At 44.4% G+C, this 26084-nt stretch overlaps 1 protein-coding gene across 1 annotated transcript in view; it reads right to left on the minus strand.

The window, feature by feature from the left end:
* Positions 1-7664: 7664 nt before the first annotated feature.
* The window catches only part of Frrs1 (ferric-chelate reductase 1), a 46868-nt gene continuing 28448 nt past the window's right edge, over positions 7665-26084 (minus strand). Inside the window, exons 7-16 of the mRNA XM_005388788.2 lie at positions 24568-24666; positions 23063-23210; positions 18850-18963; positions 16239-16354; positions 13726-13812; positions 11314-11411; positions 10881-10939; positions 9697-9840; positions 8646-8707; positions 7665-8570 (exon numbers count right to left, since the gene is read on the minus strand). Coding sequence (XP_005388845.1) covers positions 8478-8570; positions 8646-8707; positions 9697-9840; positions 10881-10939; positions 11314-11411; positions 13726-13812; positions 16239-16354; positions 18850-18963; positions 23063-23210; positions 24568-24666 — 1020 coding nt within the window. The 3' untranslated portion in view covers positions 7665-8477. The remainder of the gene's footprint in view (positions 8571-8645; positions 8708-9696; positions 9841-10880; positions 10940-11313; positions 11412-13725; positions 13813-16238; positions 16355-18849; positions 18964-23062; positions 23211-24567; positions 24667-26084) is intronic.

The raw sequence follows: 26084 nt of genomic DNA on the forward strand, positions 1-26084 counted from the left end.
CTCTATATAAGAACTGTTGGACAGAATTATCAAATCAGGCATGATGGCACACACCTGTAATTCCAGCACTCTGGAGGTTGAGGCAGGAGGATCACCACAAGTTAGACGCCAGCCTGGGCTACATAGTGAGTTCAAGGCCAGCCTGAACTACATAGCAAGACTATCTCAGAAAACAAGCAAAAACAAAAAATTCACCAATGATGGGAACGTTTCCTTTGTGCTGCCTGGTACCATAGCCCTTAGCAACATGTGACTACCGAGCACTAGGATACGACTAAAGAACTGAATTTTCTAACCTTTAAATTTAAGAGCCACATATAGCTAGTGCACACTCTACTTGACAAAATAACCCCAAACATGGTTCTACTGTGTATCGTGCTTTGCACGTTTTATTTTCATTTAATTTCTTTCTTTTTTTTTTTTGGTACCAAGAATCGAACTCAGTGCCTCACACTTGCCAGGCAGGTGCAGTGCTGCTGAGCTACATCTCTGGCTTCATTTCATTTCTGATAAAATTGTTTTCTAATTGTTCTTATATATGACTTAATTTCTAAATGTTCAGGGAGTTCTGAGATAACTTCTGGATATCAATTTTTCAATTTAATGTAAGTTACTAAAAGTATTTTCTATAACTTGTATATATGTATATATCTTTAAACATACTGAGACTTCTTCTATGACACAACATAACTTTTTTAGGCCTGTGCACTTGGAAAAATGTGTAAACCTTGTATGTGTAGTGTAAATATCAGGTAGACCAGGAGGTTGTTACTGCTATTCACACTTCTATGCCTAGGTTGATGTTGTTCTAATTCTTCTATCAATTGCTTCGAAAGGAATGTTGAACTCTCCAATGGTTGTGGAAATGTCTACTCTTCCCTTTAATTCTTTTCAAAATTCTTCACTGATCGCTCAATAATATGTATAGTGTTTACAGGTTTGAGAAGCCATCACTCAGCTGTGGTCTTTCATAGCTGTTTCTCTCAGCACGGTTTTTCAAGACTCATCCGCATCGCAGCATGTATCAGCCTTTCGTTTCTCTGTACTGCTCACTAGTATTTCAGTGTATGGACATACACTTTGCTTACTGTTCATCAACTGAAAGGCACTGGCATTGTTTCTACCTTTTTGCTCTGATGGGTAACAATGTTATGAACACTCCTAAGCTTCCTTTTGTAGACATGTTTTCTTTCCCTTGGATATATACCTGAAAATAAAGCACTGGGTCATGCAGTAATTTTCTGTTTAACATTTTGAGGAACTACTAAAATATTTTTCAACATAACTGCCCAACTTCATCTTCCCCTCCAAGAATGTATGAGAGTTCCAAATTCTGTACATCTTTGCTAATACTTGTTATTACCTCTTTTTTTATTATAGCCATTACAGTGGTCTACATAGTATCTCACTGTGGCTTGATTTAGATTTTTCTGACGAATAGTAATGTTGAGCACCTTTCCGTAACATAATGTTATTGCCCGCTGATAAATCCTTAGAGAAATGTCTAGCCAAACCATTTGCCCATTTTTTCTTGAACTGTCTTCTGAGTTATAAAAATTCCTTATATATCTTGGAATCTAGTGTGATTTCAAGTATGATTTGCAAGTATAATCTCTCAGGCTATAGGCTATATTCACATTTTTGATAGTGTCATTTGGAGCACAAAAGCTTTTAATTATGATGAAGATTACTATATTAGTTTTTTTCTTCTATCTCTGTGTTTTTGGTGTTATATCTAATGCTTAACTTTAAATCAGGAAAATATAGTCATATTTCTTCTAAGAGTTGTTTCTTATGCTAAGGTCTATGATCAATTTTGAGTGAATTGTTGTCTATAGCATGGGGTGAGGTAGAGGTCAAAATTCATTCTTTTGCATAAGGCTAATGTCTACATATATTTGTTGAAAAGGTCATTCCATCCCCCTTTGAATTGCTTTGACACCTCATCAAAACTAAATTTGCAATAAAAATGAGAGTTTACTTCTGACACACATACTGTTCAATCAATCCACACAATCCACTTTTTGCCATTATCACACTGTCCTGATCACTGAAGCTTCATGGGTTTCACACTGTGAAGTGTATCTTCCTCACTTCTGTCCTTGTTCGATGCTGTTACAGCTATTCTGGATCCTCTGCATTTCCATAGGGAATTTAAGGTCAGTTTATCCATTTCTGCAGAAAGAGCTAGCTGGGATTTTGAAAGAGATTATGTTGACTCTGTAGATCAAGGCAGGTTGGGAAGCATTGCCCTATAAACATTATCCCTCATCACTGAGGGGCAATGTCCAACACCCACAAATTAAAGCAGGAGAGGTTTATTTTGGACCACATTTTCAGTCCATAGTCAGCTGGCTCGAAGACAGGAAGGGCTTCGCAGAAGGGTCTGCCACAAAGAAGTGCTGCTCACATCATGGCACCCAGGAAGCTGAGTGAAAAAGGAGGAACTGGAGAGGGAGATATAGCCTTCCAGGTCAGACACACAATGACCTGCCTCCTCCCACCAGGCCCTACCTCAGCCATGAAGCCCTCAGAGGACCGACCCGCTAGCAAGCACAGCATCCCCATAACCCCAGCACCTTCCAAACACAGGAGACTTTGAGCAGACATTTCAGACCCAAACCATAATTTATGTCTTCTGACCGTGAGCAGGACTGTTTTCCAGAGGAGGGCTGGTTTGGGAGGATCTCACTCAGACATTACTAGCAGTGGAACTCAACATTTAGAAAGTATTGTTTCAAGAAACTCTTATCCAAAGAGTTTGATTACCATATACTAATATCTGACTGAAAATTGAAAAACTTATTTAAGTCCTCACAAGTAACCTAGAGCTCAGTGCTATTTCTTTTATGTGTGAGTAAGTGATCTATGAAAAAGCTGCACTTGTTAGTGTATGCACCAGCACCCCCTTCTCCCCAAAATCAGGAGACCAGGCACAAGACACAGTTACACTCACCTCCTTGATAACAAAGTAAGACACGAAGCTTGTGCCAAGTTTACAGACAGGGAAACACCCAGATCTTTTCACCTGAAGGGACTGTGATGGCTTGAATATGGAGTGTCTCCCCAAGTCTCATGTGTTCTGGGGGGTTCTTGGGGGGGTCAGAGCTGAGGGTGTGGTAGCGGTGGGGGCTAGTGCGAGGCAGGTCGCTGGGGGGACATGGAAGCGTCCGTCTCCCCACTCCTGCTCGCTCTCCCAGCTTCCTGGACACCTTGATCTGAGCATCTCCCTCAGCCCAGGCCCTTCCACCATCCTGCTTCTGACCTGGAGCCAGCTGGCAAGGGACGAATGGGACTGTTATGGGTGATACACTGTCAGCTTGGGGAGTCTAGAGGTTCGGCTAAGTGACTCAGCAGGGAGCCAGGGTGCTTACTGTGCATTCATCCTGAGCCTGTGCAAGAGGAGGGCATGGAGATTATGTGAGTGCTACACGCCCCTTAGGTGGGGGTAGCCTGCTTACAATATAAGGGAGGGAAAGAGGCTTGCTAGCTCTGTCATGCCCCCCACATTTTGCTCTTGTTGCTTTGCTATCTTTCACCACCATGAACATTTGCCCTCTGCCATGTGCCACTCTGCCTAGGAGCCATCCAAGTGTGGACTGAAACATCCACAGACTGTGAGCTAAACAAACATTTCCTTCCTTAATTCTTGGCATTGGGTATTTTGTCTCAGCAATGAGAGAAAAGTAACCAAGACAGTGACATAAAATAAAGCACTCCTCCTTTACACTGTGAGGATCAGGATTGTGTCTCAGTGACGAGTGACTAAGATACTTTGCAAAAGCAGTAGTGACACAAATACTCTTTTTTTATTTTAAAGATTTAAAAAACTAACAAAACAATAGCTCTGAAGACAAAATCAAACAACACAAAAATGATACATGACCTCAAAACAAAATGACAGGAATTAACAGTGGTTGCTACATTACATACTCTTATCTTCAATGAAGTTGCTCAGTCCACCAGACGTAAGAATGTAAGATTGATCAAACAATCAAGGACAGTAACAAAGGGCCGGGGATGTAGCTCAGTGGCACAAGCACCTGCCTGGCAAGCACAAGGTCCTGAGTTCAATTCCCGGTACAAAAAAAGAGACAGTAACAAACAATCAAATGCTCTTTGCACTGAGCTAAAATTCTCAGAACGTGAAACCCATCTCACAGCGGGCAGTGCAGTGGCTCCGCTCCAGTCCGCACGCTGTGTAACGCGTCCCGCTCCAGTCCCACCACGTTTCCCTCAGCCTGGCTCCTCCCAGCACTTCCTCCCCTGCCTCTCCTCTGCCCCGGGCAGCCGTCAATCTGCTCTCCATCTCTGTGTGCTCACTTACCCTGAATACTTCACACAAATGACGTCAGACGACGTGTAAATGATGTGCCTGACTTCTGTCACTTAGCATCGTATTTTGGAGGCTCATCTACATTTTCACACGTACCAGTGCTTTGTTCCTTTTTACGGCTGAGTAATGTTCCATTGTATGTATATAGCACAGTCCACTCCTCCATTAATGAGCACAGGGGCCTGTTTCCATGGTTTGGCTATCGGGAGTAGTACTATTATAGACATTTCCCATGTTTTACTCTTTGTTTCTGTTTTACATTTTAACAGTGTGTAAGTGTACAGTTTGTGCATTAAGGACATTCACAGTGCTGTACAACCGTTACCACTACACATCTCCAGAACTGTTCAACAACCTAAACAAAAACCCCCGTCCCCTTCCCCCCGCACCCATGAACGCCATTCTACTTTCCATGGTCACGTAACTGACTGCGGTCGGGACCAGGCAGAATGCAGGCAGACGGCAGGTGCCCTTTTTGTGTGGCTTGTCTCATTTAGCACACTGTTTTCTAGATGAACATCAACTATTTTTATAGAATAAAAGCTGTACATTTTATACACAAAACAATTAAGGTTTAGTACTATAACCAAATGGCGGAGACAGCCTCACCAAGGTGCACAGAACAAGCCCCGCGGGCAGGTGTCCCTCCGTTCGTCCTCACCGAGCTATGCTGACAGGGAGGGGCTCACAGAGGGCAGGCGCTCGCCCCTGAACACGCAGCTTGTCAATCAACAGACATAGAGGCTTCGCTCTTCCAATTCCCTGTCCTTTCCAGTTCACAGGGCGACCTGCCTCCCAGCCCACCACTGCCACACTTACAGGAAAAGTGAGGAAAAGGAGACCCGGGTCGGAAACAGAGCCAGGGAAGGCTCCGCGGAGAAGGACGAATTTCAGCTAAGACTTGACACAGCAGCTTCTGCGAGGGAGAGGACAGAAAGGCACTCCAGGCAGGCGACCATCCGTGACACGGCCACGCAGACGCACTTGTGGGGACATGGACAAGGGAGAAAGAAGCAGAACACCGCCAGGAGCCAGGCGTGGTGGCGCACACCTGTAATCCCAGCACTCGGGAGGCTGAGGCAGGAGGACCCTTCTGAGTTCAAGACCAGCCTGGGCTACAAAGTGAGCTCAAGGCCAGCCTGAACTGCATAGCAAGACCCTGTCTCAAAAAGACAAAAAAAAGAACACCACTAGGAAGAGCGAGCAGAAGCTTTCCTCTTATCCCCACCTGTGATGGAGTAACTTAAGCAAGGACTTTTGCTCTCCCGGCCGCACTTCACCAGGAAACACAGGTACGGGACTTTGGCCCAGCGCTGCCCGTGCCCCCAGGCCTGCCTAGCTGGCACCTGCGGTATTTGGGGCCGGATGTGGAGGGACGGGCACTCATGTGACACACACCACAGCCAAGACGCCCGCACAAACCAGGCGTGCACTGCCGCGAATTTGATTCACTTAGGTGATAACTCACGCTCTACACCGCCCGTGCCAAGAGTGATCCCCACAGACCTGAAAATAATAAAAACAAAAAGCCTCAGTTCTAAATACTACCCCAGCCACCATTTCCTAGAATTAGTTGCTTCTTTTTTCTGAAAAACACGCTGATCTTTATTTTACCAAGCATTGTTTCTTTAGGAAAACATGATTTTGCTCGGTGTTTTGGGCAAAGTGGCTAAGCTGTAAAGACATTAAGCTCACCCACCACTGCTAAAGAAAGAAATAACTGTGAGACTATCCAGATTGTTTATCAGACAGAAAACTTAGAGGAGTGCGAGCAAGTATTTGAAATTGGTGGGTACCAACCACCCATATGCAAAAAAATCATAACGGGGCGCTACTGGAAAGATTTACATTCTTATAAAAAACTACAATAAATATTTCTTTTCAACAAACTAAGTTAAACTAGTCGTACAAATAGGGGTACGCATGTATCCCTGTAATATGATTATTTTCACTCTTCTGGGAAGATAACCAGAGGAGGAATAGTTGGGTCAAATGGAGTTTTAGGTTTTTGAAGAATCGCTACATTGGTTTCCACAGAGGTTGTACTAGTTTAGAATCTTTCTGATTTATGTCTTGTATCCTGAGTGACTACTTTAAGGATAATGATACACAGTGTAATAACTATTGTTATTCTCTTTTTATTTGATCTTGAAATTTTTCATAAAATAAAACTAATTTTTTTAAAAAGACAGGTTAAATGACAACTATTTCTTGTGACAACTGTGTATGTCAGCTGGGGCAGTTAACAGACAGAATATGAATCAGTGGAAAAGAAAAAGTTATGACTTTTGACCTCAGCACTAGAAACCTGGCAAACGCATACCAAACACAACCAAGTATTGGGCCGGGGATACAGCTTAGCCGTACAAGCACCTGCCTGGCAAGCACAAGATCCTGAGTTCAATTCTAGATACCAAAAAAAAAAATCTATAACCAAGGGTCATCTCGCCCTTAAACAAAATTTCCCTTGTCAGATATAGAACACAATTCATAAGGAGAAACTTGTGAGCCTTTAAGCCCATTACAACAGAAAACATCTGGAAAATGTTTTAGTACACATTTAATTTGCGATACTAATTTTTTTTAAATATAGACATTTGCAAGAAGGGCCTGACTATAAGCAGCGTGGTACCCACAGAAAAAGAACACAGAGAATTCTTATCTAAACCCTGAGGCCCTTGTGCTAACCATCTGTATACGGGACAAAAAACTTCCGCATCGTGTCATCTGTAAAAGATGTAGGACAGACAGCGACTACTTAAGGACAGAAATTAGGTCCTTGGGCCAAGCCAAAACTACTGCGTACTACTCTTTCAAAACTATTACTACTCTCTCTTCTTCAGAGAGAAGAGCTAAAGAACTAAAGCCTGATCCTGAACTTTTTATTTTAAAAATGTACTGTTTGCTTCTCTCTTTTGCCTAAGATAATTATGTTCGCTTGCTACACGATCTGTAAAGTAATGTGAAAGGAAATATCAAACAATTGTTATTTTAAAACCACAGAAATTAAACTAAAAAATAATAACACTTGCTCCTAAGTCAAATTTCAGCACCCATACCTCCAACACAAAAATATTTCAAATAAAGATGAAGAAAAGCTGGGGGGATGTAGGGAAAATGCCACCCCCTTTTTTTTTTCCATCCCCTAATTTTTAAGTACTAAAAGTGAATCACAGCCCAGGAAAACAGGAACGAAGGAGAACTTCAGTATTATAGCGCCACCCACTGGCCAGAAGTCCTCATAGCAAATGAGACAGCTATAAAAATAGATGAATTATTGAAATAAAGAAAATAACGCCGACTGCTGATTCATTAGAGCATCAGGAACTTCTTACAAAACAAAATCACACATATTATTTTATTTCAACAAGGGAAGAGAACATCTGTTACATATGAGCACAAAGGTGAGTTTTGCTAATTTTAAAATACAGGTCTGCAATGTTCAAAGGCTTTAAGATTCAAAACTTACAGACAAAACAATTAACATATATGCCATTTTGACTCTTTAGCTAAGTAAATAAATAATATCTTTAAGCAGGAAATACCTACTTGCATTTCCCTGCTTTCAAAGAAATTATACTACGAAACATACATAAATGTTCATGAAATCTACAATGGGATCAATCCTACCTGTCTTTAACCAGAGAAATATTGAAGTATAGAGCAAATAAAATGCCCCAAAAACATAGTTTCTTTTTTAAAAAACTTGAAGATCATTCAGATAAATTAGTAAAAATAAACATTTTCTTTAGAGTATTACAGCAGCTTTGAAGTCCAAAATATCCAACCTTAATACAACCCCTTTGCATGGCATCTGTTTTGTCTGTCCAGATCATTCTTGTTTATTCTCTCAAACACTAACATTCTTAAAATCTTGGCACGGAATATTTGAAAGTCATTTTTCGTCCAGCACAACATTGCCTTTAAGATGCAGAATTAGACAGAGCTTCACTCAGTTTATGGTCTATAGGGCCCTACTGAATTTTATCTCTAAAGACCAGACATCAGGATTCCCGCACAGACACAAACTCGGTCTTCCAAACTGGAATTCATGAATATACTCCAAAGAGTCAGGACAAGCTTCAAGTTTCTTTGATTGGATGATAATTATCACCAGGACAACCAAACAGTCTTTGCTTGGTCATAGATGGCTGATCGCAGACAAGAATATGATCAGAAAAGTCATATTCCCGCAGACATAAACTGCCAATACCGCCTTTTTAAAAGCATGGCCCTGAAAGAAAAATTGAGATATGAAACCAGGTACCGAAATTAAGGTTTGTGTCAATAAGAAAACAGACTTACTTACCTCTGCTTCAGATACAGAGAATGACTGAAGGATCTGAATTCTATCATCATCCAATATTTCAACTGTCAAGAACAACATAAATTTGTAAGGAAAGCGGGTAAACTTTCAAACAATAAAATAAAACCTGATTCCAACTGTTCACCAGTTTCCAGGGAGCGAGTTCTCCATTTCAAGGTACTAAATGTTGCAAACCTCTTTTCACAAACTGAGACAAGCTGACCGCAGCACACACTTGCTAAAGGACTTATAAAAAGCTCTCTTCCAGGACATAAACACCAGGCCAAAATCTTAGCATTCTAAGCTTCTTTTTAATTTTTACTTTCTTAATTAACAATTAAAATTGTACACACTTATGACATATCACGATGTTCTCACACATGTGTACACTGTGGAGTCATTAAAGCAAACCAGTTAACACATAACAGTTCAGGTTCTAAGTATGTAAGTGTCTTAAGCAGTCAATAATTCAGTGGTCACCAAAGTCCTGTGTATGCAGCCCCGCCAAGAACCAACACTGGCCGACAGATGTTTACTCCTTGACTCCCGGCTCTGCCTAGCAGTAAAGCCAAACCAGACCTTGCCCCTGGACAGCACAGGCAAACTGGGTCCCATCTAGCTACAAGTTTCTGGACACTGCAATCTAAAGAAGAGAATACTGTAAGCTTGTCAAACACGTAAAACCTGGCTGCACCTCTGCCCTCTGCTGACCCAGCTTTTCTATTTCTAAATCGCAGGTTCCCTCAGTATCTGCCATTCAGAGATCCCAGGGTGTGCTGGCCCCAGGTCAGATCAGTATGCAAAGTGAAGGTACTCATAAAAAAGCTTCGCTAAAAGCTAAACTCTTCCTCTTATATTTTACTCATAAATTCTAATACCAATGTACATTTTTTTAAAAAATCCTCACAACTTCTGCCACTGGCTGAGTAATCACACCAGAAGTGGTCGGTGATCTACCACGCAATAGTCAGTCACCAGTACCAGGAAGCTCAAATTGTACTCCAGTAGTTTGTGTAGAAATGATTCCACAAAAATGGCTTTTCGAGCAGCTCACCTTTTCGAGCGAGTCTGTAAGCATGTACCTCCAGAACAATCTCAGTCCCGGTGTGCCAGATGACAAATCCAATCATCGTGTACGTTTTCTGTGGGTCAGGAAGAGTCAGTCCTGGTAAGTCCATCCCTAGGAACATTGCTGCCACTAAGTGTAAAAGAAAAAATACATATTCAAGGACAGTCTCCACCAAAAGAGGCAATTATGTATGCGTGTATATTATATCAATTAAAACATCCTAAAAGAGTTTATGAAATAAGATTAATATTTAAGGCCAAGTAATTAATTTACCCTTTTTTTTTTTGGTACCAGGATTTGAACTCAGGACCTTGGGCTTACCAGGCAGGCACTGTGCCATATCTCCAGTCAATTTAGTCTTTTTTATTGTGATATTACGTGGGTTGAGACAGAAAATGACAATTACGATTTCTCTGTTGTTGAAAAAGAGGCACCCGAACTTTCCAAACTGTTTTAAATCTGCAGTGTAAGACGGGAGAGGCCAGGCGTGGTGGAGTATACCTTTAATCCCAGTGTAGGCTTAGATTTAGGCTGAGGCAGGAGGATCACTGCAAGCTCAAGGCCAGCCTGGGCTACAAAGTGAGCTCAAGGCCAGCCTGAACTGCAGAGCGAAACCCGTCTCAAAAAGACAAAAAAAAAAAAAAAAGAAGGGAGCAAAGTATGGAAACCACTGCTGGCTGTATCCCCTCTTCTTACTGAGCCCCGCGGACTACAGATGCGCCAGGAGCAGAGGCATCTGCCTGGGGTTCGTTACACAAAGAATCAAACATATCAAATAATCACACTTGCATTTGGCAAACCACCTCTTCCCTGTGGGAATGACCTGAGATACAGGGCGTGAGCCCCACCCTCAACCCCACCTGCAGAATGGCCTCAGTCTGCACTGCTCAAATGTCGGCTTATCAGCGTCGCTTATTCTGCTGGCAAAGACAAACACTCGAAAAAAGTCTTAAAATACTTCTAAAGTCATTTTTAAAAACTGAAACCTGAAGTAATGACTTAAATTATTACCTGTAAAAACCACTTTCTGGATTTCAATGTTTAAGGCTGATTTCTCCTCAACAACCAATTACTCCAATTACTGATGCCTCTAAAAATCATTTCAGCCAGATTACAACTTACAGTGTAGCAACCCGCAGTTATACATGAGCGGCGTCACAATTACTTACCCGCTATTATTCTAGCGGCCGTTCCCACGCTCCAGTGAGTCCAGTTAAATAGGCGCCTTCTACCAAAATGAAGGATCAATCAGTATTTTTAATCTGGATGGAATGACAATAACTCCCAAGGAAATAAAAAGCAAGGGATTTCCCTCACTGCCCAGGAATTCGATATCTGAAATACATTTTAAAGCCTTTCCAAGTAAGTACAATGTATTACCATACTTTATTTTTTCTAACTTTATTTTTGTTTGTTTGTTTTCTGTTACCAGGAATCGAACTCACGACCTTGCGCTTGCCAGGCCGGCGCTGTGCCGCTGAGCTAAATCCCCATCCCCTTTTTCTGACTTTATAAAGTTAAAACTGGTTCCACTTAAAAAGGGACTTGTTTGCCAGCCAACGCCGCCCACACCCGGGGGCAAGTATACAAAGCCGCGAGTACCTCGGGTCGTGGAAAGGCGGCCTGCAGGCTGCCAGCAGAGGCTGCATCACAGCTGCGGTCAGCACGGCACAGCCGAGGTACGGGTGGTAACCTGCATGCTGGACAAAGGTCCGTCGTTTACTTTCTGAGTCGCTTATCCATCTAAATCCTCAAGTTCAAACGATATACACGAGCATGTTACTAGGGCTGTCCCACAGCTTGTTCCTCGGTGGTGACGGCAGTGATGACGACGACATGACTGAGTGAGGTCCTGACATGGTGAGGATCAGCAGCACTCACTGGGTCCCCCCGAGTGCCGGGCACACACGCCCCGTGCGTTACCACGGTGCCCTCTGCGATGCCTGACCGCTGGTTACCCGCATCGCAATTGCAAATCGGGAAAACAGAGGCTCGGAGACATCAGGAACTGCGTCCAAGCCCACCGCGTGTAAACGGCAGAGGGGGAGCCCGTGCAGGGGCTGCTGCCCCCCTCCTCCGTCAGGGCATCAAATGACCAGCAACACCACGACAGCCATCCGCACCCCAGCGAGGCCCAGCGTTGCCCGCACGTCAAAGCAATCACCCCAGTGCGCCAGAATCGTTTGCTCAGACCTCTGTGTTTCTCTGAGCTGTGAGTTCTGCGTGATTCCCTGTCCCTGCGGAGCTGAAGAGTCGTGTTCACTCAGTAAATGCTTGGTGACTAACCGCTGCACGAAAGCTTATCTCCTCTGTGCTGAAGAGAGAGCTAACTCAGGAAAAAAACCACCGCCTGTAATCCCAGCACTAGGGAGGCTGAGGCAGGAGGATCGTTGCAAGTTGGAGACCAACCTAGGCTACCAAGTGAGCTCAAGGCCGGCCTGAACTGCAACAGCAAAACCCTGCCTCAAAAAGACAAAAAAAAAAAAAAAAATTCACACTTCTCCCCCGTAGCACCAGTTCAAACTCTGAATATTAAATGTAATATCAAATCCTTACTATAAAACTAATATAACGCAAGCATGGGCTCTGAGCTGAGGTGTGTGGCTTCTTCTCAACTGACCTAGTCACTGATTCATTCACGACACAGACACCCAGGGCCGGCTGTGTTCCAGAATCTTTTGAAGGTGCTTGGGGTACACCGGCAACAGACCAGGAGCTATCCCAGCTGTCACTGGGCTTACAGCCTGGAGTAGGAAAAGGCACATTAAATGCAGACGTAGGTGAAGTGACAGAGGCCGAGATGCTATGTGGGAAACATCCGGGTGACCAGGGCTCTCTGAGAAGTTATTATGTGCGCAATGACGTGGGAAGCGAGAAGCCTCCGAAGAATTTGGCCAACACCACAGAAGCAGGACTTCACAGACCACGCCCGCCTGTCCGCACCGCAGCCAGGAGGCCAGGGTGCAACGAGGTGGACGAGCCAGAGAGAAGAAGAGAATAACGGGGAGCAAATCGCGGAGGCCCCTTGCAGGACTCCGGCTTTTACTCTGAGTGAAACGGGGAAGTCAGAGACGCCGGCTGGGGCGCGGGAAAGAGAGGGTCTGATCCGCACCCTCTAAAACACCAGTCTGCCCTCTGTGCTTTCTGACCGCTCCTCTTTGGGGACAACAGAGACTGCACCTGAGCAAGGGCTGAGGACAAGACACGGTCAGGCGGCCGCTGTCCAAGTACTAGACGGCGGCGCCCCGAGCCCCCGGGGCGGGGTGAGGGGTGCTGGTGAGAAGCGCTGTGTTACGGACGGATCTTCAGCACAGGCGGCAGGATTCCCTGATGGATCGCATGCGAGGGGTGCAGGGGGCCCCAGGGAAGGGTCAGCCCCAAGTTTGGGGCGAAGACGGAATTCTGGCTGCTCCGTGGGAATGGCCGCGGGACAGCAGGCCTGAGAGAGTGGTGAGGAGCTGCATTCCGGAGCTGGTAAGTTTCACAGGTCCTAGAAAGGCCAGAAGAAGTCCTGAGCTCTGCTTATGGTAAATCTGTGAGGCCGGGGAGATCTGACTACAGAGAAATCCCGGGAACAGCCTCAGCTTAGGAGGTCTCATGACCAACGCCTGCTTCTTTTGCGAGGTAAACGGGATAACACACGAAGCACTTTCGACAGCTGGCCACACGCCAGGAACGCGATTTACGTTAGGGTGGTAGTCATCACGGTGCTGGTTAGAGAAAACCGCTCGCACTACTCATGTTCCTCGGATATCACACGTTGGATTTCAACCACTGTGTAATCACAAAACCCACTAAACCACCATGTGTCTGTCAGATGCAGATCACAAGTCACTGCAGTACCGGAGAATAGTGCTTGGCATCACCCCACCTCTGACCCGACTTCACAAAACTGTCATCTCACAACAGAGAGACAGAGACAAATGTCCTTTTACTCATCATTTGAGCACAAAATAGAACTTGCTCTGACGTCAGAATAGACAGCGTTAGAAGCACCGACTGAGATCTACTCACCCAGCTCCAGCCCCCTCTGTAGACAAAAGGCAGCACGAAAGCGATGCAGGTGAGCACAGACGTGGTGAGCATGAGCGTCCGGTGCAGCTGCGGGGACAGCACAGAGTGAGCGGACCGCAGGCCGGCACACGGAGGGTCCCGGGTGCGTCCCGGAGGCCGCGTTCCGCTGACACCGAGCCGCCTTTTATCATCAGTGAAAACAAAATTTTAACACGTTATGCTTTAAAGAACCCCTAAGCTTCCATCCCCGTCATTCAAAAATATTTGCTCAGGCGCCCCCGCCACAGAGCACCGGGACGGCTGCGGCACACGCGAGGCACGCCGGCTCCCGGGGCTTTGCTGCCCCAGAGACCGGCGCGAGGGTCCCGGCCCAGGGCTGCGCGGCCGCAGGTGTGGGGGGCGGCAAGGAGACAGGAAACGCCGGCGCTCGGGGAGCTTGGGCTGCAACTAATTCAGTGAAAAACATGAGACATAACGCTTCGTGCAATCAAGAGAGTATTATGGGTGAAAACAGGCGCTGTTACTGGAGCACGCCTTGGATTCCTGGCATAAACCAAAGCTACTCAGGCCAAGAGGGAGAGACAGTCCCCCTATATGTGTACGTCACTCCACACACACGCACAGTGCGTGTCACACACACGTGCACACACGCACACACGCTCACACAGTGCATGTCACACACACACGCACACACACACAGTGCCTTTCAGGTCAGTGGAGGATCTGAATTATGAAGAAACGTGCGGTGTGATCAAACAACACCGTGGATGTTTATTTTCCTAATATTTCACAGTAAAAGACGCGTTGCCGTTAATCCCCCTCAACATACGCCCCCTCTTCAAGTACGCTTGTCTCCTCCTTCCTGCCGCTTTCTGCCTCCAGCGTCTATAAAGGCGTGATCCAAACTGCAGTGAGCGATGCTGCCTAGAGCCCCCCGGGAAGGGCCGGTTTGCGAAACCACCGCGGCGTCCTGCGCTCACCTGTCCGGCAGACCTGGCAGGAAGCGACTTCCGGCGCCTGCACAAGTCCATAGTGACCACGAACGGCAAGGCTTTTGGGTTGACTGGGGCCGCTGTCAGCACCGCAGCAACACCACGAAAGACGCCAGGAGAGGACTTCCAGAGCGCGTGGGCAAGGGGCAGGGACGGGGACACGTGCTTGAAGCGCGGGGATACTGCGAGGGTGACGAACGGCAGTGTGTCTTTTACTGTGACCAACGGTTCCTTCGCGAACCTCCATCCTCGTACTTTGGACCCCACCCCACAGTCGCCCAGTGAGGCGCGGCCACACGCGCAGCGGGCCTGAGGGACAGGAAAGGAGGTGCAGGGGAGACGGCGCACGCCCACCGGTGCACACCCAACACACACCCGCCAACACACGCCGGCCAACACACACCCACTAATGCACACCCACCAGTGCACACCCAACACACACCAGCCAACACATGCACAGTGCACACCCACCGATGCACACTCACCAACACACACCCCCCAACACACATTGGCCAACACGCACACAATGCATACCCACCGGTGCACACCCAACACACACCCGCCAACACACACCGGCCAACACACACCCACTAATGCACACCCACCGGTGCACACCTAACACACACCCACCAACACACACCCACTAATGCACACCCACCAGTGCACACCCACCAATGCACACCCGCCAACACACACTCGCTAACACACACACACCGATGCACACCCACCAACTCGGAGGCACAGCAAACAGGAGTCAGGCTCAGAGATCAGGGAGAACAAACAAGACAGCCCCGCCGGCCAGCAGCGAGCAGGGAGGTCCGACGAGGGAAGCCCTGAGCGCTGCGCACCCAGAGGAGGCGTGAAGCACACCCCCTAAGGACGTCCAAGCTGCTCCACCGGCAGCGCTTGCCCTCGCAGCGTTAGGTCCGCTCCACCCCACACACGCTCTTTGGTCTTCCACTGTACGTCAGGTGCTGAGGGGCCGCAGCGGGACAGGGACAGCTGTCCTGCTTTACTATTCACCGGTCCTGCTTATGTTGCCGTAGAAACTGTGCTCACCCCGAGGGAAGGGACAACGCACAAAACTTTCCAGTCTCTCTGCCCACTGACTCCGCAGACGGATGATCCCACCACCAAGTTAGGGACGGCCCCATCCGCACCGCCGTCCCGCCGAGGACAGCTCCTGTCAGACCGGCGGGAGGCACCACGGTTTCTCCCCCGGCACGCCGGCCGCGACCCACGGCGGTGAGAGCTGTTCTGACAAGTCTGCCCGCCAACAGGCGCCAGGAAGGGCCGCGCGGGCGCCAGTGGCCACGTTACTAAGGAGACGCACAGCCCGACGCTCTCTCCGCTCCCCTTGCCTCTCCAGCAGCTATCCATCTGCTCTCAGCTAATTAGGAAATGAAAGAGGGGAGGAGGGTCTGACCCCTACGACAACTGTGAAGAAAAAACCCACATGGTTTATTTGTGATGTTCAATAATATAAAAACTGCATGAGGTGTTTTTTGCCTTGTTACCTACCTGAAACCAAACCGCTTCACCAAAGAAGAAAGCCTTGGACCAGACAGGTCTGAAGAAGCGGGCGATCAGCACACCGATGCTAACAGTGCTCATCCAGGCCACAAACATCAAGGCACCTGCAGGTGAGAGAGTCACACGGCTGACATCACAAACGAGCGAAGCTGTGTCCTAAATCACAGGGCCAAGTGCTCAGAAATAAACAGCCAGCAAAATACATTTAGCATACGTAAGTATGACCTAAAAAAACCTATGCATCGCAAGTTTTACCCAGCACTGCTACTTCCAAGAGCCAGTGCTTCCACAGCCCCTACTACACGGCAAGTGCTACAGGTATCTCACATGTATTAAACAGACCGACCTTTCCAACAGTGCTAGGAGGGATTTAGGCAACAGCTAAAGCTGAAGTATTATTCCAGTTTTGCTGGGGGTTGGGGGAACTAAGGCAAATTAAACAGCTTACACAAGTTCACAAAGTCAGGATTAAAATACAGTCTGGCTTCAGAAACCATACCAAAAGAATAAAAAGACAATCTACAGAACTGGAAAAAAATTGGGCCAGCTATTCCTTGGACAGAGGACTGTTATCTAGAATATATAAAGAACTCAAAAAATTAGACACCCCCCCCATTTGAAGACCCAGTTTAAAAATAGGCAAGTGAAATAAACAGACACTTCTCAGAAAAAGTGTAAATGACCAATAACACATGAAAAAATGTCCAGTATCTCTGGCTATTAGAGAAATGTAAATTAAAACAACACTGAGATTCCATCTCACCCCAGAAAGAATGGTTATCATGAAGAAATCAAATAATAACAAGTGCTGGTGAGGTTGTCGGGGGAAGGAACCCTTTTACTTGTTGGCAGGAATGCAAACTAGTACGACCACTATGGAAGCCATCATAGTAACTCCTCAAAAACCTAAAACTAGAAATTCCACTTCACTCAGCTCTTCCCCTTCTAGGTATCTTCCCAAAGGAGTTACAGACATCGTATTACACCGATACATGCGCACCCATGTTTACAGCAGTGTACTCATAATAGCTGCATACTGGAAATGGCTTAAATGCCCATCAACAAATGAATGGGTAAAGAAAACGTAGCATTTATAGACAGTGGAGTCCTACTGTGCCATGAAAATGCATAAAGTTGAATCATGTGAAGGCAAATGGATGCACCTTGAGACCATAATGTTAAGTGAAATAAATCAGACACACACAAGCTGAAACGCCTCATGGTTTCTCTTTCACAAGAAACCCAAAGATAAATAAAGAGTGAAAATAAAAGAGAGGTAATAGGAAAATAGAGAGACAGGTCTTTTTCAAATGGAATGGGATCGAGAGTTGAAGGGAGCAAAGAGGGAAAGAAGAAAAAAAGAGCCGAGGTGTGTTGCGTACAGTACCATCTCCACACAAGGAGTGTAATTATCATATAATACAAATATGCACTAATAAAAAACAAAATTTGTTTTAAAAAGGAAGAAACTGCTCTTAGCCATCTAGTATAGCTTGCCCGCAGCCGTTTCAGAATCTCCCCATGCTCCAATCACTGCCTGACTGGAGGTAGAACACATTAACGACAGTTAGGGGCCTGGGGATTTAGCTCAGCGGCACAGCACCTGCCTGGCAAGCGCAAGGTTGTGAGTTCGATTCCCGGTACTGGAAAAAATTTTTTAAAAAAACAACAATTAGGTAACTGTCAAGCTTAACTGTGGTGACATTGACGGCCGCTCCACCCTACCGGATAGCTCTGGAGAACTGAAACCAGTACACCGAACAGGTAAGCGCAACCAAAATGCGCATGCCTTCCAGGAGCCAGGGTGTACCACCACACTTTCCCACGCTAAGTCCTCTCCTCTCAACAAGCAGCCAGGCTGCTTCTCGGAAGGAACCAACTTCCTCTGACAGAGCCAGCGCACAGGGGCACTGCTTGTTCGTCATGCTCTTCTCACATGGTGCCGTCCCTTGTGCACACACGTGACACCCGAGCACGCCCTGAGCACTCTGCATACCTCCAGATCATTGTATGTGGGTCGGTTCCTCATCAGCAAAACCGTGCTCTGAAACCACACCACACACCATTCTATTATTCACATTTATTTCAGAAAGCAGCAACAATTCAAGTCTCAGGCAAATTAATTAATCCACTGATACTCAACCCTGGCTGCAATCAGAAACAACTAGGATCCTTTTTTTAAATTAGTGATGTCTTAAAGTCTCCACTGGCGATTTTAATGTGCAGGTAGCATTAAAAATGACTGAACTGCCAGGCATGAAGGCACACGCCTGTAATGCCAGCACTTGGGAGGCTGAGGCAGGAGGATCATTGCAAGTTCGAGACCTGCCTGGGCTACAAAGTGAGCTCAAGGCTAGTCTGAACTGCATTAGGGAGACCCTGTCTCAAATAAACAAAAAAAAATTGCACTACTTCCCAATTTTAATAAGAATTAGAAAAAAATGAAGGTAGATGATCTACCCGCAAATGGTCATGTTTAAACATTAAAGACTGACAAAACTTTGCTCAATTATGCTGGCACCACCCCTAATGCAGCCAGCTCTGAGCGTCCCGACAAGCCTCTTCCACAAGCAGTGACGCTACCACACGCGTGACTCACCGTGAACCTTCAAGAGCAGCGAGGAGCGGGAGCCTCCTACGTCCTCGGGAGAGGCCGTCACGTCGTGTTTCTCACGCGTGATCAGGGGTTGCTGAGAGTGCTTATAAAGTAGACCTGAAATTTTAAAAAACATTAAAGATGATAGAGAAGAATTACTGCCTCAGAAGGAAAAAACTGGAGAGATGGGCACAGAATGGAAAGAAAATTTCTTTTTTTTATTTTAAAAATTTTAAAAACTAACAAAATAACAATGAAGACAAAATCAAAACAACATAGAAACAACAAAAATGATACATGACCTCAAGACAAAATGATAGGAATTAACAATGGCTGCTACATTACGTACTGTTATCTTCAACGAAGTTGCTCAGTCCACCAGACGTAAGAATATAAGACTGATCAAACAATCAAAGACAGTAACAAGTAATAAAAAGAAAAAAACCACTGGAAATGACGCAGAGCTTCACCACACAAGATGGCAGGAGTGCAGCAATGGTGCTTATACTGCATACTGTTGTCCAGATCAGTCCTTCTGATTACCAGATTCAAGAGTGCGAAATTGGTCAGGAAAAAAAAACTTCACTACTGACTATTCCTTTCTTTTTCACGAGAGTAAAAATTAACTGTCAACAGAGCTGTCATTCAGAAGCAAAAGCAGCGTGAAGACACACGCAAGGGCACAGCTTTCTCCACAAAGTGAGGGAAATAACCACCCAAGACGTGGGCCAAAATAAGAATGCGGAGTGAGTAAACTATGGTAAAAGAACTGGTGACAAGAAATGGGACGAACAGGGGCTGGGGATTTAGCTCAGCGGCACAGCCGCTGCCGGGCAAGCGCAAGGTCATGAGTTTGATTCCCGGTACTGGAAAAAAAAACAAAAGAAAAAAAAAAAGAAATGGGAAGAACAGTAAGTCAGAATAATTACTGATGTGGTCACAGATCATTGAAGATATCAGTTATACCTTTTTTTGAGACAGGGTCTTGCTATGTAGCCCAGACTGGCCTCAAACTCATGGTGATCCTCCTGCCTCAAGTCAGATATCATTCTTGAAGGAGCATACATATTTCTTAAAGACATACAGACCATTAACCATTACCTACATCTAAAATCCTAGGACAAACTAACAGAAATTGGGCCTGGGACATGGTGGTGCATGCCTATAATCCAGTACTTGGGAGGCTGAGGCAGGAGGATTGCCACGACTTCAAAGTCAGCCTGGACCACTCTGCAAGACCCTGTCTCCAAAAAAAAAAAAAATAGATATTGGGTCTGGGAGAAGAGGGTGAGGAGAGAAAGGAAAGCATTTTAATGAACATGGTATTCGGTATACTCAACTCACACTGAGTTTAACAAACCAAACTCCCAAATATCCATGAAATAAACAAACTGAAGATGCATTATTATTGTTTGTTATTATTACGTATAAAATTAAACTTGAGAATTTTTAGAATTATTCTATCCTACAGAAATAACAATTTTTAACCAAAGGAATATGTATAAGAATGTTCACAGCAACTTCTTTATGCTGTCAGGAAAAAAATTTAAACAAACCAAATATCATTAGGAGAATGAGCAGATAAATTACAAAACATACTTTAGAATATGCAAATGTAAAAGTAATTTAAAAATCTGACATGACATAATCTATAAATCTTTACCTCAAATGATAAATGTTAAACCACAGATTATATCTTAATAATTGCCAAAAGTAAATAATTACACAGGATATAGTTTACATTTCTCCAAAAGGCAATAAAAGTAAAAGATAACAACTAAAACCTAGAGGGAAAATCATCTACATAGCTATTGATACTATTCCTTTGAATAATCCCAGTTAAACAGGAATTCAGAAGTAAAATCGCAAGACAGAGATGCGTAATACTGAAGATACTTACACAAAAACATATGGATGAATCCAAGGTAAAGATGAGCATTAAAGCAATCATTTAACCTGAGGTGCACTTAAAACAAAAAAATAGAACCTAGGAAATCAGAAAGGCCCATACAATTGAGTTTTTGAAAACTCTGACCACAAGATAAAAGGAAATATCAAAAACATTAGAAATTAACAAGGTGAACTGTGGAAATCAGTGGAGATTCCTCAAAATCTAGGATTAGCAGTCCTAGTTGACCCAACTATTGCCCTTCTGGGTATTTTTCCAGAAGAACTGAAAACATCATACCAACATATACAGTGATATACATACATGCAAACATATACAGTGATATATGTGCACCCATGTTCATAGCAGCGCAATTTGTCATAGCTAAATCTTGAAAACAAAGCAAATGCCCATCAACTGAGGGATGAATAAAAAAGATGTGGTATTTTTATACAATGGAGTATTACTCAGCTTTAAAGAAGGATAAACTCGAGGCTTTTACAGGTAAATGGATGCAACCAGAGACCATACTCATAAGTGAAATAAATTAAACCCATGTGTGTAAACATTGTATTGTCTCCCTAGTGTAAGAACCTGAGAGAGTACATAAAATACAAAAGGTACAATAGATATTGTGAAAAGGAAAGAAACTGCTCAAAAGGAAAGAACAATTGGGATGAGGGAAGGGAAAAAAGAAAGAAGGAAGGGGGAAAAGAACCATACATATATATGTACACACACACACAATAGCTAAAATAATTGTACTACTAATTTCTATTGGTTTATTGAAAGGAACAGTTAATGCTTAATTTTTTTTTGATGAATTTTGTATGCCTATCTCTGGTAATCTGGGCAACTACTTTGAAGATAACAATATGTAATAAAACAACCACTGCTGATTTCCTATCACCTTGTTTTGAAATTCTGTATCATTTTTAATGTTTTTTATTCTCTTTAAAATTAAAAAAAGAAATTAACAAAGTAATGGCATTTGATGTAGAAGACATAATTACAGTAAAACACTTAAAATCACACAAGACTCTCAATCTTACAACATGTACAATTTCAAGTAGGCCAAAAATTTCAAACTCTAAATGAAATGGAAGAATTTCTGGGAAAATACAAAAGTACAAAAACTGACCAAAGAGCTAGTAGGTCTGGAGAGTAACAACAACAGATATTTTTATAGTTAGTGAAATATTTCCTTCCTATATTTAGACTATTATATGTGTGAGTTCTACCATAATGTCAGAAAACTTTTTGTAACTTTAAATTTTTTTTTATGTTATTTAAACTTCTAAGTAGGGAGCCCTCAAGAGGCTGAGGCAGGAGGATCACTGCAAGTTCGAGGCCAGCCTGGGCTACAAAGTGATCTCAAGGCCAGCCTGAACCGCATAGCGAGACCCTGTCTCAAAAAGACAAAAAATAAAATAAAATAAAATGCACTTCTAGAGTTCATCTTATGAAATTAGCAGTACCCTGAAACCAAACTGGCATGCGTACATCCTAAATATATGCACATGCACACACAACCCAACAACAATAGACTGAAACCACTTACGAATGCAGACGTAAAAAGCTTAAATAAAAATATTAATGAAGGGGGCTGGAGATTTAGCTCAGTGGCAAAAGCGCCTGCCTGGCAAGTGAAAGGTTGTGAGTTTGGTTCCCGGTACCGGAGAAAAACCAAAAAAAAAAAAAAAATATTAATGAATCAGAGTTGTGTCTTAAAAGAATAAAAAAATGACCAAGTGTTACAGTCTGTGTCTACGTGTCCCCTGAAAGCTTCATGTGGTCAGAGGAGTTTTTGGAAGTGGCTGAATCTAGAGTGTGTGATTGATTGTGGTGCAATGCCGGGACCTAGACTGCTGGGATTAAGGTGGGTGGCTGCTGATCAGTCCACTGACTGGACTGTCACCGCCCTAATCCCGATAGACTGGACACAAAACAAGAGACAGGAAGGCTTGTCTCTCTTTCCCTTGTTGGTGCTGTCCTCCGCCACTATAACTGCTGCCCCTCTGCCACGTGTCACCCTGCCTTGGAGCCATAAAAGTTTTCTCTAACACTAACATTTTATCCTGCTTCAAAACTTTGTGCTCATCCAAATGCAGAGGCCATTGTGGTCAAAACGTCACCTTTTCGTCGAGTTCCTACTTTACATAATGTTCTGAGAAACAAAGTTTCATGGTTAACTACAAGTCAAATTTCCAGGCAACCCGGGAAAGGATTGTAACTCCTTGCTGACAAATGTGTACCTTGAAATGAGCAGTTATAATAATCTCTGCAAAATAGGTAGAAAAGGCGAGAGTGGGAAAGAAATATTCTTACCATCAGAAGCCGCACCGTCTGCTAGAAATATGTAGTAGCTTGTGTTTAGATCAAATCTATTCTTAACCCCAGGAAGGGCAATCTTTCTTCTGAAAGAACACTGCATGACACCGTCCACCAGCCTCCACGCCACATCCTCAAGAGGACCCTGAAAACACGCACACAATGGGTCTTCTCAGCACTTCCCAAAAATTTGCTAAAAATAAGACGTGATCAAAATCCTGCCCCCGCTCAAAGTCCTTCCTCTGTGACACATGTGCATGTTGTGTCTGCAGGACCATTGTTTCTCACTTCCTCTGCAAAGAGGACAAGGAGGGTTTTCCCTCCCAGTTTATTTGTTTTTATCCCGCTTGTCAAAAAGATTATTTTTACTTTGAGCCAGAGCCCTGCAGTTGGGTCAGAAACTTTAGCAGATGTCCTGACTTCACCTGGCTACCAGTACACAATCAGAAGCACTGAGGAAATGATCACCCAGCAATACCTTGGGGGCCTAAATGTAACAGCTGGGGCGAGTCTGCAAGCCAGCTGGGTCCCTGCGGGAAAGTGGCGCAGGGTTGAGCTGAGGAGCGTCGCCCGTGCAGGCAGCCCTCATTTGCTGTGTCGTTAAGTAGCGCTACTGTTCCCGCAGAGCTCATTTGTTTGTCAATTGCCCTGTGAAAAGACATCTCTCTACCAGAAATGGCCTACAGCTGGCACAGTTGCCAACAAGGGGGGCTTAAGACAGCTTCCCAAAGGGCTACTCTTTGCCACACCTGTTCCTCCTCCTCGCTAGTCAAGGAACCCTCTGTCACCAATGTAAGCCTCTTCTTTCTCTTGGGTCCAGGAACCGAACTCGTGACCTCGTGCTAGCAGGCAGGCGCTGTGCCACTGGGCCACATCCCTGGCCCAAGCCTCTTCTTAACAAATGTGAGCAAGCTTCTGGAAAGGGACTAATACTCTGACCATGGTAAAAAGCCAGAAAAAAATAATTTTTATCAGATGCAACAAGGATTTAAGTGGCATAAACTTAAGTGGCACAGACTTCATCTTTTTAAACAAAAGAAACTTGTTTTATGCTTTCTAAAGTGTAGGAAGCTGGGGGCCAGGGATATAGCTCAACAGCACAAGCGCCTGCCTGGCAAGGGCGAGGTCCTGAGTTCAATTCACAGTACCAAAAAAATAATAATAATAAAGTATAGGAAGCTGGGCATGGTGGTGCATGCCTGTAATCCCAGCACTCAGGAGGCTGAGGCAGGAGCATCACTGTGAGTTCGAGGCCAGCCTGGGTCACAAAGTGAGTTCAAGTCCAGTCCAAACTGCATAGGGAAACGTCTCAAAAAAGAGAGTGAGAGAGGGAAGGACAGGAGAGGAGTCCCGTTGCCAGGCCCCTGCCCAGTCTAGCTTCTTACTGAGAGCCTGGAAGGCTCTGGCATGGCTGCGCCCCTGACAGCCACAAGGCAGATGGCAGCTACGCAGCAGGATGGGGGCCAGCCAGCAGTGCCCGGAGGCTCACACTCAACACTCACCCTGGAGTCCATCACAGGGTGACTTCGTCCTGTCAGGTGGGCAGGCTGTATGTGCACCACCTCGTCTTCACGGATGCACATGTAAGCGTCATCGTCACCCTGAAAAACAGGTGCCAGTGAGAAGAGTTTAAAGGACTTTCAACGTTCAAAAAACTCTAATCAAAATATTATTTAACTTTGTTAAAATGTTACTCACTAATGCAAATGATATTATGAATTCCAGAGGAACAGCTGTCAAGATTTTTAGTGAAAAATAATGTCTTAGAATATAGGACTATGGTGCACACCTGTAATGCCAGCACTCAGGAGGCTGAGGCAGGAGGATCGCTGTGAGTTCGAGACCAGCCTGGGCTACACAGTGAGCTCAAGGCCAGCCTCAAGTGCATAGCAAGTCCCTGTCTCAAAAAAAAAAAAAAAAAAAAAAAAAAGAATATAGGACTAAAATTTCAGCATAAAATAATAGAACAACAACAATATCTCATGGTTTGGGGTATAGCTCAGTGGGACAGTCCTTGCCTAGAATACATGAAGTTCTAGGTTCAATCCTCACTACTGAAAAAAAAAAGACATGTTATATGTTATAGTCCATAAATCCATCACCAACTAATACCATGATTAATGCTTCATATATATCCCTGTAAACTTATTTGTACCTATACCTATTTTTTCAAGTGGAAAAAGTTTTGTTACCTTTCTTTCACTTAACTTGCCAAGAACATTGTTCCATATATTTATTTGTAAATAAATATCTATGTGCTATGTAGTTCAATGACAATGCATGTATTGTATATTTTTAGTAACTCAGGGTGGAAGATACTATAGTCAAATATGCTATCTCTTGTATAGACTTGATATATTTAATGTTATATAACCTGGACAAAAAATATTCGAGCTCAAAGAAGTTTTTGTCAGTATAATGCTTATCTGTCCTCTAGTCTCCAATATTCTTAAACTCTGAAAGTTAGATCTTACTCCGTTTTTTGGCTTTGGAATACTAGGGATTTAAAGTGATCTACAGCCCCAATACATTTTTTTTGGAGACAGGATCTCACTAAGTCACTTGGTTGCCCAGGCTGGGCTCAAACTTGCTGTCTTCCTGTTTCAGCCTCCCAGAGTGCTGGGATTACAGGCGATTTTTTTTTTGTTTTGTTTGAGACAGGGTCTCACTATGTAGTTCAGGCTGGCCTTGAACTCACTATATAGCCCTGGCTGGCCTCAGACTCTAGGCAATCCTCCTGCCTCTGCCTCCCAAGTGCTGGGATTACAAGTGTATACCCCCATGCCTGGTGATTTTACTCTTTAAAGTGGCTACCCTGTCTCCAAAAAATAAAATAAAGTGGCTGTCAGAGGCAGGTAGCAACTTTAAAAATCACTTAAGCGATGGTACAAATAAATAATCTTCATCTTAATTTATTGCACCTAGTACAAAAGCTGTCTAACAAGGTCTTTTTGTGCTTTAATCACTAACTTTTTGTTTGTTTTTCTAAGAGGTTTGCCTTTTACGAGGTCTCACTATG

The sequence above is a fragment of the Chinchilla lanigera genome, unplaced genomic scaffold (assembly GCF_000276665.1).
Source record: "Chinchilla lanigera isolate Chin_1 unplaced genomic scaffold, ChiLan1.0 scaffold00034, whole genome shotgun sequence".
NCBI classification, from domain to species: domain Eukaryota; kingdom Metazoa; phylum Chordata; class Mammalia; order Rodentia; family Chinchillidae; genus Chinchilla; species Chinchilla lanigera.